At 42.5% G+C, this 20,772-nt stretch overlaps 1 protein-coding gene across 6 annotated transcripts in view; it reads left to right on the top strand.

Moving 5' to 3' along the window:
• Positions 1-20,772, top strand: part of LOC148101548 (uncharacterized) — a 206,784-nt gene that overhangs the window by 135,332 nt on the left and 50,680 nt on the right. For 2 of the 6 annotated variants that reach the window (XM_087846384.1, XM_087846393.1), the window contains one exon: positions 19,958-20,483. In XM_087846384.1, coding sequence (XP_087702510.1) covers positions 19,958-20,483 — 526 coding nt within the window. Of the gene's footprint in view, positions 1-16,401; positions 16,420-19,886; positions 20,484-20,772 lie in introns of those variants that run through there. The other 4 variants (XM_087846399.1, XM_087846402.1, XM_087846395.1 and 1 more) reach the window with 4 other exon arrangements.

The raw sequence follows: 20,772 nt of genomic DNA, 5'->3' as shown, positions 1-20,772 counted from the left end.
AAATCAGAAGCTTCATTTCAAAAACTCAAAAATCCCTAACATTGCCCACTCTAAACTCATTAGAGGACATAGCAATAAACCATCAGCTGAAGAAGGGTTTAATATCCTGTTTTTACAGCAACCTCAGAGACGGCTCTCAAACATCCTCAGAAAAAGAAAGACTTGCATGGTGTCAAGACTTAGAGTGTAGAATAACTAAAGAGGAATGGCAAAAAGCCTGCTTGAAAGCCCAAACACAATCTATAAACACCCAATTTAAACTAATTCAGTATAAATGGTTAATGAGAACATATATCACCCCAACATTATTAAACAAATTTGACCCCAAAACCCCAGACATATGTGTTAAATGTGGGGGAAAAGGCACACTGATGCATTGCCTATGGGAATGCTCAAAAATCCAAAAGTTTTGGAAAGAAGTTTTAGATGTAATTGCGCATATTACAAGTGTCAAGCTGAAACTGTGTCCTAAACTATGCATCCTAGGAATTTTCCCCGCTGAAATCCAGCTGAGTAAGGTTAACCAAAAAAAACACAATCTTCTGCCTGTTACAGGCGAAATATAGCATAGCCAAATCATGGAGATCCATTAGTAGACCACACCTGAGAACTTGGTTATCGACACTGTCAAAATCCCTTGCTTTGGAGAAACTTACGGCTATGATAAAGGGTAAACATGCTTCCTTTAAAAAAATGTGGGGAAATTTTTTGTTATTTTTGGAAAGTGAGGAGACGATCGATAGTGAATAGAAATGACTATATCCATTCAACCTGTATGGGAGAAGTAGTGTTGCAGCTGTTAAAGAGAACCTGGGGGGCCTGCGAGTGCTGGACTGCTCAATAGGACAGGAGAAGAGAAGTGAAATTAAATGGACTGGAACTGAAGAGGACACAGTTTATCACTGCAACCGCTAGTTCAGATGCCTCTCTAACTAATTTGACACCCTTGGACTAAACTTCAGCCTGAAGCCCTGGAATAATGCACTTAAACCTATGTCTCACTATGTTATACTTGTTTTATATTTTTCTGGAGCACTATCTGTTAACCCTTGTGTTTTTTTGTTTGTTTGTTTGTTTGTTTGTTTTTTTGTTTGTTTGTGTGTTTTGTTTTTTTTTATTTTTTTTTTGGGGGGGGGGGGGTTGTTTTGTTTTATTTATCCATATATGTATATATATATATATATATATATATATATATATATATATATATATATATATATATATAATTTTTTTTTAATTTTTTTATTTTTCCTTTAATAATATCTGAATGATCTACATGGGAGAGTATGTATAACTATATCTATGTGTTCCCCTAACACTATTCATATATAATGTACATACATTACTATTATACACTCAAATTTTTTTAATTTTTTTAATTAATTTTCTCCTTTTTTTTTAACTCTCTCTTCCTGTCTGGTTAAAATGTTGTTGGGAAAAGCAATAAATAAACCTTTGAGGAAAAAAAAAAAATTATAAACAAAAATATTTTTTGAATAAGTGTTTTCATTAAGTGTTAGATAATAAACTCAAAAAGCTGCACTGTACCATAACAGCCAAGGAGCAACAAAGTCAGTGTCCATGTCTACCTCACATTAAACAGACATATTTCATAACTGAAATGTAAAACTGTAGAAAGCTGACTGAAATATTTTAATTCTCTTGAAAACACCATGAATGGTTTTCATGGGTACCCCCTTTAATGAGCTGATGGGGGCACCCAGTGTATTTATAACTGAAGCAGAGTCTCTCCGAGTGAACGTCCAGATGTGATCAATAGTGAGTCAGGATGTGATTCCTTCAAGAGTATACAGCTGTGGTGAGAATACATAAATATTGGAAATTGGAAAAGTTGCTGCTTAAGTTTTTATAATAGCATTTTGCATACACTCCAGAATGTTATGAAGAGTGATCAGATGAATTGCATCGTCCTTCTTTGCCATGAAAATGAACTTATTCCCAAAAAACCCCTTACCACTGCACTTCATTGCTGTCATTAAAGGACCTGCTGAGACCATTTCAGTAATCGTCTTCTTAACTCAGGTGAGACTGTTGACGAGCACAAGGCTGGAGATCATCATGTCACGCTGATTGTGTTAGAATGGCAGACCTGACATGTTAAATGGAGGGTGATGCTTGAAATCATTGTTCTTCCATTGTTAACCTGCAAAGAAACGCGTGCTGCCATCATTGCGTTGCATAAAAATGGCTTCACAGGCAAGAATATTGTGGCTACTAAGATTGCATCTAAATCAACAATTTATAGGATCATCAAGAACTTCAAGGAAAGACATTCAATTCTTGATAAGAAGTCTTCAGGGCGTCCAAGAAAGTCCAGCAAGCACCAGGATCGTCTCCTAAAGATGATTCAGCTGCGTGATCGGAGAGCGTGCTCAGGAATGGCAGCAGGCAGGTGTGAGCGCATCTGCATGCACAGTGAGGCGAAGACTGTTGGAAGACGGCCTGGTGTCAAGAAGGGCAGCAAAGAAGCCACTTCTCTCCAAAGAAAAACATCAGGGGCAGATTGATCTTCTACAGAAAGTATGGTGAATGGACTGCTGAGGACTGGGGCAAAGTCATATTCTCGGATGAAGCCTCTTTCCGATTGTTTGGGGCATCTGGAAAAATGCTTGTCCGGAGAAGAAAAGGTGAGCGCTACCATCAGTCCTGTGTCAGGCCAACAGTAAAGCATCCTGAGACCATTCATGTGTGGGGTTGCTTCTCATCCAAGGGAGCGGGCTCACTCACAATTTTGCCCATAAACACAGCCATGAATAAAGAATGGTACCAAAACAGCCTCCAACAGCAACTTCTTCCGACAATCCAACAACAGTTTGGTGAAGAATTATTGGAATTATTTTCCAGCACAATGGAGCGCCGTGCCATAAGGCAAAAGTGATAACTAAGTGGCTCGGAGACCAAAACGTTGAAATTTTGGGTCCGTGGCCTGGAATCTTAATCCCATTGATAATTTGTGGTCAATCCTCAAGAGGCGGGTGGACAAACAAAAACAAAAACTCACTAATTCTGACAAAATCCAAGAAGTGATTATGACAGACTTTTATGTTTTGGTGTTGCACTGACAACTATTTTTGTATTATAATTTATCAACAGTATTTGTTTTAATTTGTTTACTGGTTTGCGTGCACTTAAGATTAAAAAAAAAAAAAAAGATCGCCACCACGGCATCAGTGTGATCACTCAGGGCTGGAATCACTCCCATCACAGTGAATCTGAAGAGACAGAAAGATCCTCTTCTGGTTTCAGGGTCAGACTTAAAAACCTTGAGATCAGGCTCCACAGAGTTCAGAGTGAATCTCCTGTAAAGATCTGATGAGGCAACTATAAATGAAAATGGTTCCCTAGTCTCATTTTAAGCTTTCTAAACTGTTCTGCTTCACTGTTCATGTCGAGTGGTTCGCTTTGTTCCAGCAGTTGGATGAAGAAGTTTGAGCTGTGATTTCATTTCCTGTATTTCAGAGTAAAGACTGAAGTGACAAATGGAAACATGTTTACAGTCAGAGTCAGATGAACTGTTTTCAGTGGCACAGATGGAGGTTTATCAGAGGAGGAGACTTGGCTGTTCTCCACTCACACTGAACAGGGTTCCTGCAGCTTATTAAAAATCTGACCTGAAAGTTATGAAAAATTTCCTTGTAACACTGAGTTACAGTAGGGGGGCTGCTCCGTAATCCAGTTCAATAACACATATCCTGACATTAAACATAAGCTTATTTAATAACCTGGATCTCTTTTGTCCAGATTTTTATTCAGAGGCAGCAACCGTGGTAAGAATTGACCCAGATGTTTACAGATCTTAAAGTTTAGTATCGAGTTCATTTTCTTGTTGATGCAGAGAATTTAGATATTTTTGAACAATCCCATAAAAGATGCATGTAAGTGCCATCTGCTGTTTTATATTTGAGAAAAAAGGTTGAAAGCTCTTTAAAATCTTTTATTTTTCCTTAAACTTGCTGTAGGTATTAAAACTTATGATTTTGTGTTTAAGATGTCGAAACAATTAATTTTGGGAATTCATTTTTTAAAGTTGTGGTTTCATTTGCTCAAAGTTCATCAATGTTTTCCTGATACAAGGTGTGATGGATCCATGCTTTTATGCTATTTAAGACAAATTCTGAAAGCTGAATGTTGCAGAGATTGAGACCCATTAGACCAGGCAGCATTTTTCAATCTTCTATTGTCCTGAGCTGTGGCCTCAGTTTCACTGGAAGTTGAACCCAAGTACGGTGTTCAGCTGTGGACTGGTCCATGGACCCGCCTGTCCTCCAGGAACACAGGTACACATCCTGGACAGGTAGGAACGCCGGTTTGAGACCAGAGTCAAGGAGACCATAGGGGTCGGGTGCATTGTGTGCCGGGTGGCGACCAGGAGCGGAGGCCCTGGCGGACTGACCCCCGGCTGCCAAGACTGACAATAGGGACATGGAATGTCACCTCTCTGGTGGGGAAGGAGCCTGAGTTAGTGCGTGAGGTTGAGAGGTACCGGCTAGATATAGTCGGGCTCACCTCTACGCATGGCTGGGGTTCTGGAACCAGTCTCCTGGAGAGGGGCTGGACTCTGTCTCAGTCTGGAGTTGCCCCTGGTGAGAGGCGGCGGGCTGGGGTGGGTATTCTAATATCCCCTCGGCTTGCTGCCAGTACGTTGGGGTTTTTCCCGGTGGACGAGAGGGTTTGTTCCCTGCGCCTTAGGGTCGGGGAACGGGTCCTGACTGTCATCTGCGCTTATGCGCCGAGTGGCAGTTCGGAGTATGCTCACGTGGGTAACCACAGCGAGACCTGGAGGGGCGTGATTGGGAGGAACGGCCTCCCTGATCTGAACCCGAACGGTGCTTTGTTATTGGACTTCTGTGCTAATCACAGTTTGGCCATAACGAACATCTTCTTCGAACATAAGAGTGTCCATAAGTGCACGTGGCACCAGGACGCTCTAGGCCGTAGGTCGATGATCGATTTTGTAATCGTATCACCAGACCTGCGACCATATGTTCTGGACACTCGGGTAAAGAGAGGGGCTGAGCTGTCAACTGATCACCACCTGGTGGTGAGTTGGATCAGGTGGCGGGGGAGGATGCTGGACAGACCTGGTGCACCTAAACGCGTAGTGAGGGTGTGCTGGGAACGACTAGCAGAGGCCCCAGTCCGCGAGATCTTCAACGCACACCTCCGGCAGAGCTTCAACAGCATTCCGAGGGAGGCGGGGGACATTGAGTCCGAATGGACCATGTTCAGCGCCTCCATTGCCGAAGCTGCTGCATTGAGCTGCGGCCGCAAGGTGGTTGGTGCCTACCGTGGTGGTAATCCCCGAACCAAATGGTGGACACCAGAGGTGAAGGGAGCCACCAGGCTGAAGAAGGAGTCCTATCGGGCTTGGTTAGCCTGTGGGACTCCGGAGGCAGCCGACAGGTATCGACAGGCCAAGCGGAATGCGGCTCGGGCAGTGGCTGAAGCAAAAACTTGGGTGTGAGAGGAGTTCGGAGAGGCCATGGAAAAAGACTTTCGGACTGCCTCGAAGAGGTTCTGGCAAACCGTCAGGCGTCTCAGGAGAGGAAAGCGGTGCTCTACCTGCACTGTGTATACTGCTGGCGGAGCGCTGCTGACGTCGACTGAGAAAATTGTCAGGCGGTGGAAGGAATACTTCGAGGACCTCCTTAATCCCACTGACGCGTCTTCCGAGGAGGAAGCAGAGTCTGGGGATGAGGGGAATGACCCGCCAATTTCCGGGGGCGAGGTCACTGAGGCAGTTAAACAACTCCTTGGTGGCAGAGCCCCTGGTGTTGATGAGGTCCGCCCCGAGTTCCTGAAGGCTCTGGACATTGTAGGGCTGTCCTGGTTGACACGCCTCTGCAATGTTGCGTGGAGATCAGGGGCAGTACCCGTGGATTGGCAGACCAGGGTGGTGGTCCCCATCTTTAAGAAGGGGGACCGGAGGGTGTGTTCCAACTACAGGGGGATCACACTCCTCAGCCTCCCCGGGAAAGTCTATGCCAGGGTGCTGGAAAGGAGAGTTCGTCCGCTAGTCGAACCTCGGATGCAGGAGGAACAATGCGGTTTTCGTCCTAGTCACGGAACACTGGACCAGCTCTTTATCCTCTCGAGGATACTTGAGGATGCATGGGAGTTTGCCCAACCAGTCTACATGTGTTTTGTGGACTTGGAGAAGGCATTCGACCGTGTCCCTCGGGGTGTCCTGTGGGAGGTGTTGCGGGAGTATGGGGTGTCTGGCCCATTGCTACAGGCCATTCAATCCCTATACAACCGTTGCAAGAGCTTGGTTCGCATTGCCGGCAATAAGTCGGACTCGTTCCCGGTGGGTGATGGGCTCCGCCAGGGCTGCCCTTTGTCACCGGTTCTGTTCATAATTTTTATGGACAGGATTTCTAGGCGCAGCCAAGTGGCGGAGGGCTTTCGCTTTGGTGGCCTCAGAATCTCATCTCTGATCTTTGCGGATGATGTGGTTCTGTTGGCTTCATCGGGTGAGGGCCTCCAGATCGCACTGGAGCGGTTCGCAGCCGAGTGTGAAGCAGCGGGAATGAGGATCAGCACCTCCAAATCTGAGGCCATGGTTCTCAGCTGGAGAAGGGTGGAGTGCCCACTCCGGGTCGGGGATGAGTTCCTGCCCCAAGTGGAGGAGTTCAAGTATCTCGGGGTCTTGTTCGCGAGTGATGGGAGAAGGGAGCCGGAGATCGACAGACGGATTGGGGCTGCAGCTGCAGTAATGCAGACGCTGCACCGGTCCGTCGTGGTGAAGAGGGAGATGAGTGTAAAAGCGAAGCTCTCAATTTACCGGTCGATCTACGTCCCAGCCCTCACCTATGGCCACGAGCTGTGGGTAGTGACCGAAAGGACGAGATCGCGGATACAAGCGGCGGAAATGAGCTTCCTCCAAAGGGTGGCTGGCCTCTCCCTTAGAGATAGGGTGAGAAGTTCGGCCATCCGGGAGGGGCTCAGAGTAGAGCCGCTGCTGCTCCTTATCGAAAGGAGCCAGCTGAGGTGGTTTGGGCATCTGACAAGGATGCCCCCTGGGCGCCTCCTGGGTGAGGTGTTCCAGGCATGTCCCACCGGGAGGAGGCCCCGGGGCAGACCCAGGACACGCTGGAGAGATTATATCTCTTGGCTGGCCTGGGAACGCCTTGGTGTTCCCCCGGACGAGCTGGAGGAGGTGGCTGGGGAGAGGGAGGTCTGGGCCTCTTTGCTTAGGCTGCTGCCCCTGCGACCCGGCCCCGGATAAAGCGGATGAAGATGGATGGATGGATCAAGGAGACCATTTACGTGAAAAGGGAAAGACTCTGAATCAAGGAGGGGTCCTAAATTGCAACATCCATTTAAATTTTCATTTAAACACAGACAACAAGTAACTAGACTAAGCACAGTAGGAAATGGTTTGCCCCTTCTCATCAGCAACACCTGGACAGAATTACCCTTGACCTTAAATAACCCCGTACCTACCTCTATTATAACCAGTACATAAAATGAAATACAACCCTCTAGTGGTGATAAAGACAGGGAAATAAGAAAAATGGCTCCTAGACACCAGCTCCTAATTATATGAGGCAGAGGACATAGCAACTATCGAACTTAAAGGAGCCATAATAAGTCATTATTAGTGATGTGTGGATCAATACTGAAATATTGATTCCTTATACCAGTAACTTATGTTCTAGAATCGTTTCTCATATTAAAATATTGATATTTTAGTAATTTAGGGTAAATTTGTAGTTCATCATTAAGAGGAACACAGTGGAAAGAAAATAAGGAAATACCATTCGGATTGTCTACATATCAAAGGCTGAGGACAAATCCAATAAGACTAATACAGCAGAATGCCCTGAATCAGTAATTAAGAGAAGATTATTAAGGACTCTCAGCAAAGCTGTTTCAGTGCTGTGGCGTGGTTTAAAACCAGATTGAAATTTAACACAGATGTCATGTGCATCCAGGTAAGCCTGGAGTTGCGAGAGAACTATCTTCTCTAGGATTTTGGAGAGGAACGGAAGTTTGGATATCAGCCTATAATTAACGAAATCACAATGATCAAGACACCTTTTTTTAAAGAACAGGTTGCACTATAGCATGTTTAAAAACAGAGGGAACATAGCCAGAAGACAATGATAAGTTCATTAAAAACAGAATAAGATAAGATAAGATGACCTTTATTAGTCCCACAGGTGGGAAATTTGTTTTGTTACAGCAAAAGTGCAAAGTTATGTAGCAGAAATGAGAAAACACTGGAATGCAATAAAATACAATAGAATAAAATAAAATACTATATACAATAGAATAAAATAGAATAGAATAATATATACAATAGAATAAAATAGAAATACAAATACTATATACAACTGAGTAGGAAAATACAAAAACACAACTTCGTCAGAAGAAGAATTGCACATATAGCAGTCTTATTGCACATGTGTGTGTTTGTGTGTTTGATCAGCTGCAAAAGTCTTTATTGTGGAGTCTGACAGCAGTGGGGAGGAAAGACCTGCGAAATCTCTCCGTCCCACATCGTAGGTGCTGCAGACTCCCACTGAAGGAGCTGCTCAGTGCTGTCAGAGTCTCCTGCATGGGGTGGGAGATGTTGTCCAACAGGGATGACAGCTTAGCCACCATTCTCCTGTCACTCACCACCTCTACTAGGTCCAGAGGGCATCCTAGAACAGAACTGAAAGTAGAGATAGTGTCTGTCTCCCGAATCCAAACTGGAAGCTGGTTCCACAGAAGAGGGGCCTGAAAACTGAAGGCTCTCCCTCCCATTCTACTTTTAAATACTCTAGGAACAACAAGTAGGCCTTCAGAGCGAGAGCGAAGTGCTCTAATAAGGTGATATGGTACTACAAGGTCATTAAGATAAGACAGGGCCTGATTATTTAAGACATTGTATGTGAGGAGCAGAATTTTGAATTCATGCCAGTATATGACATCCCCTCATCTCATCTATCACTCTCCACTTGGTGTCCATCTGAGAACAAGGCACAACTTGCTATTGCAATAAACTATTATGTAATTATCCACACCTAACAACTCCTGCACTTAATCTATAATAAAAATTATGACAGCAGCAAAACATTCCAGTTATGCTTATTATTATTTTTATACTGGAATACCTCTCCAACAACTGGTCCATGTGTTAATGTTACCTGTGCTCTTTGTAATCCAGCTGCTGAGGGATACACTGCCTTTAGTAGCCTCACACAGCTCCTACTGTTTCCTCCCCATCTCCTTACCAGCCATGTCTGGACAATGTTATATCATGAGTAATAATTTTAAAAATCTATATACATAAAACACACACAGTGACATTTTAGACCTTCAGAATACTGGATATACTGTGGGCATCATGGTGCTGATCCAGAATCCTTCCCTTATTATTTATTACTAGAGCTACAATAATAAGGCAATGAGGGGAAAAAAGTAATAAATATGAAATATTGTATTCATGATGTATTTGTTTCACTATTCACTCTGTGCAGTCAGAAAGCTTATTACATGTTTAAACTGTAGAGATACAATAATTTTACTGCTGTAAAATCAGCATTTTGTCTTATTTAAAATATAAATCTAATATGATCTGCTTCTTAATGTATGTTCTTTAAAATACAGCGTGTGTTTTTTAAATATTAATTATATATAATATTAATTATAATCATCCATAATTATGTGGACATGAATATTAGATTGTTTTTAGTGAAATACAAGCCCTCGCGGAAAGGCAGGAGAAGCCCTGTAACTTACTTTAAAACTAAATATGTTCCCTAAAACGCTGACAGAGCTACAGACCCATGACAGCCTTACCCAGTCAGCCAGCAGCTACGACCAGCACTACTTGTGCAGTTATTAAAAGGACAGGTAATATTTGTCGCGCTGTTGCACACACAGCACGCTCATTTGTTTCAATTCGTCAGTTGCCACAAGACAGCTTACCAACGTGTACGTAATAAGCTAATACTGTGTGCTGTAGACTACAGTGTAGGCTGTACACCTACTTACTGGTTTTGTCGCATCAGTCTGTGTCTCTGAGTTAATTTGTGTTTCTACTACAGCTCCGGACCTCCAAACATGTGCGTGCTCTTTGTGAGTTCGTTCCCGGCTCGTAACCAGAGCGTTCTGCCATCAAGGGCAATCATTGGTTAATGGCGATCATGTGACTGATGCAAGTCAGATCCTTTTATTTAGCAAAAACTATGATTGATAGTTAAATATTATTTTTGAGGGGCACAGACAGGACTAAACAAGTACACACACATAAAAAAAAATGCCTCAACAAACGGGCACTTTGGGCTCCCATCGGGAAAGGGACGGGTGCTCAAGCCCCTCCCCCTCACATGCCTGGTAAAGATCTTACGTTTCCAGTGATTACAGAAGGGAGAGATGGTCTATACCGTCTGCTTCTCTGCCGACAGCGCTCCCTCCCAGCACGACACCCACGTTGTGTCCTTCTCAGCTCGCTGGGAATGTCTGTCCACCGGCAGCTCTGCTGCGGGACGCAGCGGTAACAGCTGATACCTACACTAAACAAAGGATCCATGTGCCGGGTTCCCAAACACGGCCAACAAAAGTTGAAAAAAAAAGAAAAAAAAAAGAGAAAGACAACCAAGACGAGCACAAAACGGTAGTCCATGACTGCAGAATCTAACAGCTGAAACTTTAGATACAAAAAATTTTGGCAAAAGTAAAGAGGAGATAAGAAAGAAGCTGAGAATGAGCGGAGCTGCTGTAACAGGATGCCACGCACGGGGGTGCCGGTGTTCAAAGTAGTTCCATGTGCCAGTTAGTAACTGTGCTGCAGCGTTTGGACCAGTGTTGCCAACTTAGCGACTTTGTCGCTATATTTAGCGAGTTTTCAGACCCCCTCTAAAAAAAGACGTGAAAGCGCATATCGCTTTTACTCTCAACAAGCAGCGGGTGCTGTAACGCAGTCAGTTCTTCTTTTACTCTTATGCTGTTTTGTGGATCACAAGGTTTAAAACTACTTATAAACACACACACACACAAAGTAACTCCACCAGAGTGCCTATTTCGGGTCACTTTTGCCGGTCCAAGCCCGGGTAAAGGAGCAGGGTTGGAATTGTGACATTAAAAAAACAATAATTGCTAAAATAAATTTAATTTGTAGTTCTAAATAAATTCTAAATGCATTTAGGACGTTTTTTACTCACTTTATGTCTCTTCCACAATGTTATTTCTCTCTCCAACAACATAGATTACAATTACATTAGCATGGCCAATTATGCAAATTAGGTAATGACGTCATTTAGCGACTTCTAGCGACTTTTAGGACAGCCAATAGCGATTTTCCTTACTGAGGAGTTGGCAACACTGGTTTGGACTAGCTGCAGTCGGCTAACTGATGACAGACTAACACCAGAGTAAAGACTATTACATAAGTCGAGGTGAGATGAAATGAAGGCATGGATAGCTATCTCAAAGTCAGTAAAACAGCGAAATGGCTTCACTTTGCAAGTAGCTGAAGATGAAAGAAACTGGTCTTGATGACGGCATTAATATGTTTATCAAATGTTAGATTACTATCAAAAATCACTCCTAGGTTCCTCGCAAGGGCTTTTTCAAAATAAATTCCTAAGGGCCCAAAGTCATAGTGGTCACAGGGACCAAACACTCTGTTTTCTGTTCATTTAAGCTGAGAAGGTTTAAAGCCATCCACGCCTTAACATCCTCCAAACAATCCAGCAATCCCTTCAAAGGACTCACAGATTTATGTTTCAGTGGCAGGTAAATCTGTGAGTTGTCTGCATAACAATGGTGTGAGAATCCAGGTTCTTTTAAAAATTGAGCGCATAGAGAGTGTTGGAGCCAAGTCCAGGCCAATATTTTACTCAGTTACTTCATGCCATATTTAAGTATTTGTCATAATCTTTAAGTTTCTATTATAATCTTGAACATTTTATGTTATAATGTAATAGTCTGTGCTCCATAAATTAATCCTGCTTTGTTAGTCTGTCGTTGTTGTAAAGTGTTGATAGATGTCGTAAAGGGGGTGTGTATTTGGCCCACATGCGGAGGGGTGTGGGTAAAAGGTTAGGTAAGCAAGCAGGACGTGGAGCAACAGTTTTCTGACCGTCGCCGTTTTAATGTTATTTTTTGTTGTAACATAAAGGGAATGTAAACGGAGCTCCCACCAGAGGCATTTGTTTTGTACCTTTCGATTTGTATGGAAAATAAATTTTTTGCCCCTTTTTTCCTTCGCCTCGTTTTTGCTACCGGAAGGCATCCAAGCTACTTAACAAGAGCACGAGTCAGAAACTTTACGTCCTGCAGAAACGGCAAAGAAGGACCGAAGGTTGCCGTTACAGAGAAGATATAAATTGAAAGAGAACTGTGCCAAGAATGGACCCCTGGGGGACCCCACAAAAAATTGAGGGTTTTGAGGAACATGTATCACCTAATCTAGCAGAAGAACTTTGGTTAGACAGGTAAGATTGAAACCATTCCAATGCTGACAGTTGAAATAGTTTTATTAACTATGGCGAGCCCTCCAGCCTGGCCAGTAGTCCATGGCGACTTCAGATATACACAGCCTGGAGGGACAACTTCCGAAAGCGAGCTTATCTCACCCAAGTTTAGCCAAGTTTCTGTCACCAGAAGAAAATTAAAGCGACGAGTGGTGAAGAAGTCGTTCAAAATAAAAGTTTTATCTTTTTTTAGCACCTCGCATTAACCACAGCATCTAGCTAACACAGGGTTGCTGGCCAATTCCAATAGGTGCACCAATTCCAGGGATCGCCCGGAGATGAACAACTTGATATCCGGGGCAAATTTGTTCAGGAGAGCGTAAGAATTAGCTGTCGGTGAAATTTTTGAATTTTACCAATACACTGCCCCGTTTCCCTCGCCTTCTTTGACATTTCTTCCTGGTGGGATGGCATTGTGGATCGCACCGGAGGAACAGTGGTACAGTCTCAAACACAGGTGGGATATGAAAATCTTCACGTCCTTGAGCCAGTCGGGATTGCTCTACAACAGTGGCTCTGATATTTAGTAGCGATTGGAAGTCATAAACCAGAAGTGTACAGACATTTTTGAAGAAAACAGATGTAAACAAAGCTAGCAAAAACAAAGCAGGTAACAGCTGATGGCAAGCGGCACACACAGGTGCCATCAAATATCTATCCCTAAATCCATCTACAATCTGGACACCACAGGTTCTGTACAGCACAAGGGTTAATAAACCGTACCCATATCAATATGATGTGTAAATTGATTTATTCTTGTACCTCCATGCCACAGTGGCTGGATTCTTCACCCCAGTGAAGAGGTTATTGTTATTGCCTGATTTTAATAAATTGAGCCGTTTGCTCTTTGGTACCAAAGCATATCACAAAAAGGTTAATTCTAAAAATCAAAATCAGCTGTATGTTAGCGGCAATACATGAAAAATCACAGGACCCACCATACAAGCTAGTTTACGAGCAGTTTTTACAAAGATTATATTAATTTTTTAAAAACCATATGCAAATACCCAAAGCCTAACAAAATGTAACTTTTATACGACCAGATTTTCATATACTTCCTGTGCATCCTAGCTGTTCCTAGGACTGCGCTCCGATCTCCAATGCTGTTCCTGGGATCTGCTTGAGCCAAATCTACTGATGCCACAGTAGATTTCACATTACACGAAAAGAAGGACAGGAATGGGGAATTTAATTGAAACTTACATACAGTACAGACTTACAATGATCAGTATTATAATTATGTACAAATATATACAGATGCATCAAAGAATACAGCCAGTCAAACCGGGGTAGGATTTGTTGTCCCTGAAAAGGATCAATGGTGGACCGTCAGTACACACTGGAAAAATGCTTCCAGTACTGTCAGCTGTTCAGTGGGTAGAAGACATGTGACCGTTACAATCAGGCATTTGTTCAGACTGAAGCTCTTCATTGGACAGTTTATAGTGTAGCCGCTCAGAAAGTAGAGCAGATGTACTAACAGAGGTTCAGCAAACATTTAACAAAATACACATGATGGGACTTATAGTTGGCTTTTTATGGATTCCAGCTCACTATGGAGTCAGAGGAAATGAAACGACAGAGTTGTGAAGAAAGCCACAAAACATGGGTTAACTGACCCGGCTTTTAACTTCTGTCAGACAGAGATAACGAGTATAATAAAGCAAGAAATAAAGGAAACATGACAAAAACAGTGGGAGGAAGAACGGAGGGGACGATGGTTGTATAAAAATTTAAGGAGGGTAGGAGAAATGAGAAGCACAGGAAGGAGTAGGAGAGAGGAGGTGGTCATATCTGGAATAAGATTTGGACATATTGATTTGAACACTACTATTGGTGACTGTCAAACCTTTGAGTCGCCGAGAAGCTGAATAGGGGGATAATGTTGACGCGCTCGCTGTTCAAAACGTAAGTTTACTGAAAAAGGGTTCAAGAAGTGAAAGTTGTCAGGACTTATTCCAGTTTTTAAAACAGAGTATACATTTAGGGAGGATTTGGGTGTCGACGCTTCACTCCACACCAGTTGGTGGCGGTAATGCACCATTTTGGTGTTTGACAACCGCCAATAAACAATACAAAGAAGAAGAAGTCTGTTCCGGGATCACATGCTGGACACAGTTTACGCAGACGGAGTTACCGTTTCATCCTAAGCGAGTAAAATCATGAATTTGGATGATAAAACAAACTAAACAAACTTTTGGATCGATATCTGCATCGATCTGCCCACCCTTGTCTCCTGGATCGTCGCTGAGATCAGCGTGAACCACGTGGGTCTCTGCTCCCTGATCTGTTTCCTGTGTTTGGAAAGAGTTCCAGCTTCATCACGGAGTTTCTCTCGGTTTGTGGGCTCATCTAAAGGTAAGCACCGAGCTAACTTTACTGTGAGTTCAGTTCATGTTGAGTTTAGCTCCTGAATGAGGTCTTCTGCTGCTCTCCTCGGTGTCTGTTCACAGTTTATTGTGAACACGTTGAGAGAAGAGTGAGAGAGTGTTTGGAGAAAAACACCAACTAATCATTAGCTCAGCATGCTGGGAGAAGTTGCAGCAGAAAAGTCTTTTCATTGTCCCTGCAGCTGTTTTTCTGCCTGCACCAAACCTCTACAGCCTCATTTCTATTTGAAGTGATAACAGGAAATGGATGAGAGCGATCTGCTGCAGTATCAGGGTCACAATAAACTTTATTGTCCAGCTGCTGTGGATGAACACATGAGAGGAAGTGAACTCCTACAAAGTCTCATTTTAATGAGTGTGGCTGCTGTAAAGTGATGCACAGGAAGATGTTAACAAAAACTAATGAAACAGAGATGAAAGTAAACAGTGTTCATATTTGAAAACACAGAGAATAAAAATATGTTGTGCTGGTTAATGTGCAGGAGAGTGTGAAGAATGTAATAATGTCTTCCTGTGTCAAACACAGCTGCAGTCAAAGTCAGGAAGGAAAGCTGGTTAAAGCTTTTGAGTGTGTAAGTTCAAAGGCCCCATCATTAAAGCACAGGTAGATCTGAGTATAATTACAATTCTTCATTCTATGAAATGAATGTTCAGCATCGAGTGAATTCAGATGTTCTGTTCAGTTTTCTCTCTATAGTGAAAGTTCACAGCAACAGTTGTCTTAAACTGCTTCATATTGTGATCCACTGTATGGTTTATAATCTTCTCCCAAACCCTCAAATAGGACTTTCTGGCCCTGTCCATAGTAAACGGGTTTATAATGGATACACTGAGCCTTGTTCAGCTGCTTTGTTGGGGTCTGTATGTTAAAGAGTCTGTTTACATGGTGGAGGTGGTGGGACTGGGGGGCTGAAGGAGTTGAAAGTGTGGGGTGGGGGAGTAACAGGTATGACCCTGTTTGTGGAAACCACCGGAGGAGCTGTTCAGGCTGTTGCTGGGTGTGAATTGTTGATGGAGTCTTTAAACTTGTAGTTGCTGTTTTCCAGACTGAAGCAGAGTCGTTAGCTGAAAACTGGTTTTAGAGGTTCATTCAGGACACCTTCTCAGGCTCTTACAGCCTTACCTGTATCATAACAAAGTGTATAAACCCCAATCCACCTTTAACATGGTCCTTCTCCCAAACCTTCAAATAGGACTTTCTGGCCCTGTCATAGTAAAGGGCTGCTTAGAATATTAGAGCCAATGTCACAAAGTTCCTCCTGAAGTATAAGTGAGTGAGAGAGTTTCCTCACTTTGCAGCACAACACGTCTCACAAGATTTCTACAAGCAATCAGAGTGAAATTTGTATTTTGTGTTGTCAGATGAACATATGAGACACTTTGACTCTTCAGTGCAGTGTGGAGCCTAACAAAGATCTGTTTTGTGTCCCAGCTGATCAGCAGGAGGAGAAGAGTCTGACGGAGCAGCAGAGGAACATTTTCAGCCATCTAGACTCAGCTGAGTCACTACAGAGGAAACAATGAGCTCAACACAGAAGGTGAGGAAAATATCACAGTTTCACCAAATAATCAGTCACGTCTAAAACTCTCATACTCCCAACCTGTTATATGACTGTGTCGTATATTATTATATATACAATCACTTCACTAAATAATCTGCCTCAGATTGTTTTGCAGCATCTTTCAGTTTATGAAAAAACATAATGTCACATGTACAGACCCAATGTCTGATTTCAACACATGAGGACTTACATGTAAGCTTTAATCTCCAGTTGATCAAATTCCACTGAGCAGTCCTTCCCTTTAAATCTAACCTCTCTTCTTCCTCTCCTGTCCTGTGTGTCTTATCTTTCTCCATCTCTGAGTGAAGTTAGCTCTCTTTCCTTTCTCTCCCTGTGATGTACAGCAGCTGGACCTTTATCGCAGCGGTCCCCTACCTATTTTGCGCCACGGACCGGTTTGTGCCCGACAATATTTTCACAGACCGGCCTTTAAGGTGTCGCAGATAAATACAACAAAATAAAACTAGTGCCGGTACCGAAAAAAAGAAGATTTATTCATAACACACATGAAAAGACCCAGGAAAACCGAGTTAACGAAAAAAAACGATAACAAAATAACGCTAAAAACCGATAAGAACCCTGAAAACCATACATTTCACACCCGAGTCTCACTCTTGCGGCCCGGTACCAAATAACTCACGTACCGGTCCGTGGCCCGGGGGTTGGGGACCGCTGCTTTAGCGAGTAACACACTGTGAGACAAAACTGCACATAAACAGTTTGTTTGTTTGCTGATGTTTTTTGAGCTGATAGAAATGCTGCATTTGAAATTACCTGCCACTTAAAAAATATTAATCAATTTATGCTCGCTCGTCTTCTGCATGGATAGCTAGATGCTGAAGTATTGTTACTGCAACTTGTCAAAGGAGCTTGCAAAGAAAAGCGTCTGGACTTCTTTAAGTTACTTGAAGACGTTTCACCTCTCATCCAAGAAGCTTCTTCAGTTCTTAGGTCAAATGGTAGAGAGTCCCAGATTTAAATCTAGTGGGAGTATCCCCCCACAGAGGGACAAAAGGACCCCCTGATGATCCTCTAATCGCCTGAGCCAAGGTGTGAAACTAGGTGTGGGTTCCAATCAGCCAGAGTTTCGGGTGAGCTCTTTGTGAAACCTGGCCCCACCTTATCATGCGAATTTCTGAGGTCGGATGGCCCAGGATGTGAGTTGGCGTTAAGGCGTCTGGGGAGGGATCTCAAAACTGGATTATAGATGGCAGACAGTTGGTGTCATAAACCACCGCCTCTGTTCAAAGATGGTCGCTCACAGTGGACATAGATGGCTTCTTTCAGTCCTCTTTCAAACCATCTGTCCTCTCTGTCTAAAATGTGAACATTGGCATCCTCGAAAGAGTGACCTTTGACCTTTAGATGCAGATGGACTGCTGAGTCTTGTCCTGTGGAGGTGGCTCTTCTATGTTGTGCCATGCGCTTGTGAAGTGGCTGTTTGGTCTCTCCAGTGTAGAGGTCTGGGCATTCCTCGCTGCACTGTACAGCATACACCACATTGTTGAGTCTGTGTTTTGGAGTTTTGTCTTTCGGGTGAACCAGTTTTTGTCTGAGCGTGTTGATGGGTCTGAAATACACCGGGATGTCATGCTTGGAGAAAACTCTCCTGCAACTTATGAGCACCTGCAGTCGTTCAGTTGCTGTGCAAAAACAAAAAGAAGAAAAACATCGGCTTACTCATAGTTTTGCCTCTTTCATCTCTTTTTGTATTTCACACCCTGGTGATTAGTACATGATCAGGATTGCCTTTTATGTGTTACTGTTTAGGTTCATATTGGTTTGATGTTTGATGCCCGCAGTGATGAAATAACTCTCCTCAAATTCCTCAGACCAAAAGTAACACATCTGTTTTTTAAATGTAAGGAGTAAAAGTAAAAACCCTCAGGTTACAAACAGATATTTTCCTTCATTGAACCAAGCCAGTAACTGTTACATTGAGTTTATTATCATTGAAGAAATTAGAAATTTATGGAAATATATAAAAGGAAACATAAAGAATAAATGAATCCACAGTAACCCTGTGATGAATATGATTAAACATTTTAATTGTTTGACAGCACTCATATATATTATATATTAATGTATACTTACATATTAGTAAATAGGCTTTTTAAAAAGTTGTATTTCACAGGAGAGAACCTGTGTTAAATGATTGAAGCAAACACAAAGCAAATATTCTTTGCGTTTATTCTTTATTTATTTCATTATATTGCAAGAATGTCTGTTACATGCTTAAATATAAAGTTCAAAAAGTGTAATTGCATTCTGGCATATTGATCAATTGATTGCGATTAAATGCAGAAAATTGAGGGATTTATTAGTTTATTTATGAGGTTATTTATTTTAATCTATTGATAGCACTACTTTAAATGTATCAACAAAAGAGCTGCAGCTTTCACTGACAGCACATCATGTGGTACTTTAACCTTTGTACTGTTTTCATCAATTAATTTTGCAGTTAACATGTGAACATGTTGGATGATCTGTCTGCTGTCACTGGGTGGTGCTGAGGTCTGAATCTGAGGGCAGCTCCTGGAATCACAAAGAGAACAGAATCATCACAAACTGAAAAATAAAGCTTATCCCTCAAATCTGAAATAAAGCTGATCCTCTCTGTCCTCACACACTCGGGATCTGAAGTTCTTCTCTTACATATCTTCCTTTCTACAGCTCTGCTGCCAGCTGACATATGAGCTGTTTATTAGATAAGGACAAAGCCTTATATACTAACAGATTTTGCAATATGTTTACCTTTGAGTTGTTGGTGCTATGTAAATTGATAAAGATGAGATGATGGAGCAGGTTTCAGTCCTTGTTCAGTCTGCTGCTGCATTGTGGTCACCAACATACGCAGGTATTATAACTGATGTTTCAGCGGTTGCCTGGGTACCAGACAAGAAATGTTAAAGCTTCAAATTATTTCTCTCAGAGCATGTAAGCTGTACAGAGTAATGTCCATGTAACTGTCAACAATAACTTATTAAGAATCATCCAGACTGTTTCTTTTAACCAGAATATTTGAAACAAACTTTATTTTAACGTAAGCTACCAAACAAACAGCTGTAGTTGGTTTCAGTGCATAAATATTGGGCTTTACTATTTTAATCTATAGTTAATGATTGAAAAATTATCTGATCCCACTCCTGTCTAACATGGAGGAGGCGGGGCTTATGATCTATACCAGAGCCAGACACCAGTGCACAATACAGACAATGTTTTCTACAGTCATTGGTTTGAACAGTCATTAATTATTTTTAACACCAGGTTGGATGTAATGTGTTAGAACTACCAGCAGGTGGGGATAAGAGACCTTTAAGGTGTTTGGCGCCACACTCCACCTTCAGGTTCAAAACTAGTGTTAATGGAGGAAGTTTGAAGGTTGAGTTTGTTCCACGACTGCATTTCACTCACTGCCTCTGTTTGTATCTCTGTCACTGCAGGACCAACATGGAGCAAGAAGTCAGCGCTCTCAGGAGGCCGACAAACCTCACAGAAGAAAGAGAGAGAAAACATACAGCTGTGATGAATGTGGAAAAGAGTTTACTGTGAAGCCTTCACTAAAACTTCATCAGGTCATCCACACTGGAGAGAAACCGTTCAGCTGTGACTTGTGTGGAAAGTCTTTTTCCAGGAAGGATGCTCTAAAACAACACCAACTCATCCACAGTGGAGTTAAAGCGTACAGCTGTGATCAGTGTGGCAGAGCTTTTACTCACAGTAGCAGCTTACAGAGGCATCTAGTTACCCACTCTGGAATTAAGGCATACAGCTGTGACATCTGTGGCAAAACTTTCAGCCAGATACGGAATCGAAATACACACCTACGCATTCACACCGGACATGATGTGTACTGCTGCGATCAGTGTGGCAGACAGTGTACAACCAACGCGCATTTACAACAACACATGTTTACCCACACTGAGGAGAGACCTTATAAATGTGACCTGTGTGAGAAGACTTTTAAAGCTCCACATCACCTGAGAAACCACCAACAGATCCACACAAGAAAGAGACTCTACAAGTGCAGTTACTGTGAGGTATGTATTTATATTGTTATCTTGTCATTTTAGCCTGACTGTTTGGAACAACTCTGCTCATTAAACTGTGTTAGCATGTTAGCAATTCTACTGCATGGAAAAGCAGCTCTGAGTGATTATTCAGATTTTCATTTCAGTTATGATTTTAGTATTACTGTAGTATTATGGTGGTAGTATTGTAGTTATTGCAGCCCAGTAAACTGAGTGCGTTAAACAGTAAAATGTAATTGGACGTCTGCAGAGATGCTCTTTATTTCAGGCGACGTTCAGGATAAAAGTGTTGAAGGAC

Source organism: Neolamprologus brichardi, chromosome 9, assembly GCF_056152115.1.
Source record: "Neolamprologus brichardi isolate AB-2024 chromosome 9, ASM5615211v1, whole genome shotgun sequence".
Classification (NCBI taxonomy): domain Eukaryota; kingdom Metazoa; phylum Chordata; class Actinopteri; order Cichliformes; family Cichlidae; genus Neolamprologus; species Neolamprologus brichardi.
The sequence above is the reverse complement of the archived record's forward strand: the minus strand, read 5'-3'. Positions and strand labels throughout refer to the sequence as shown.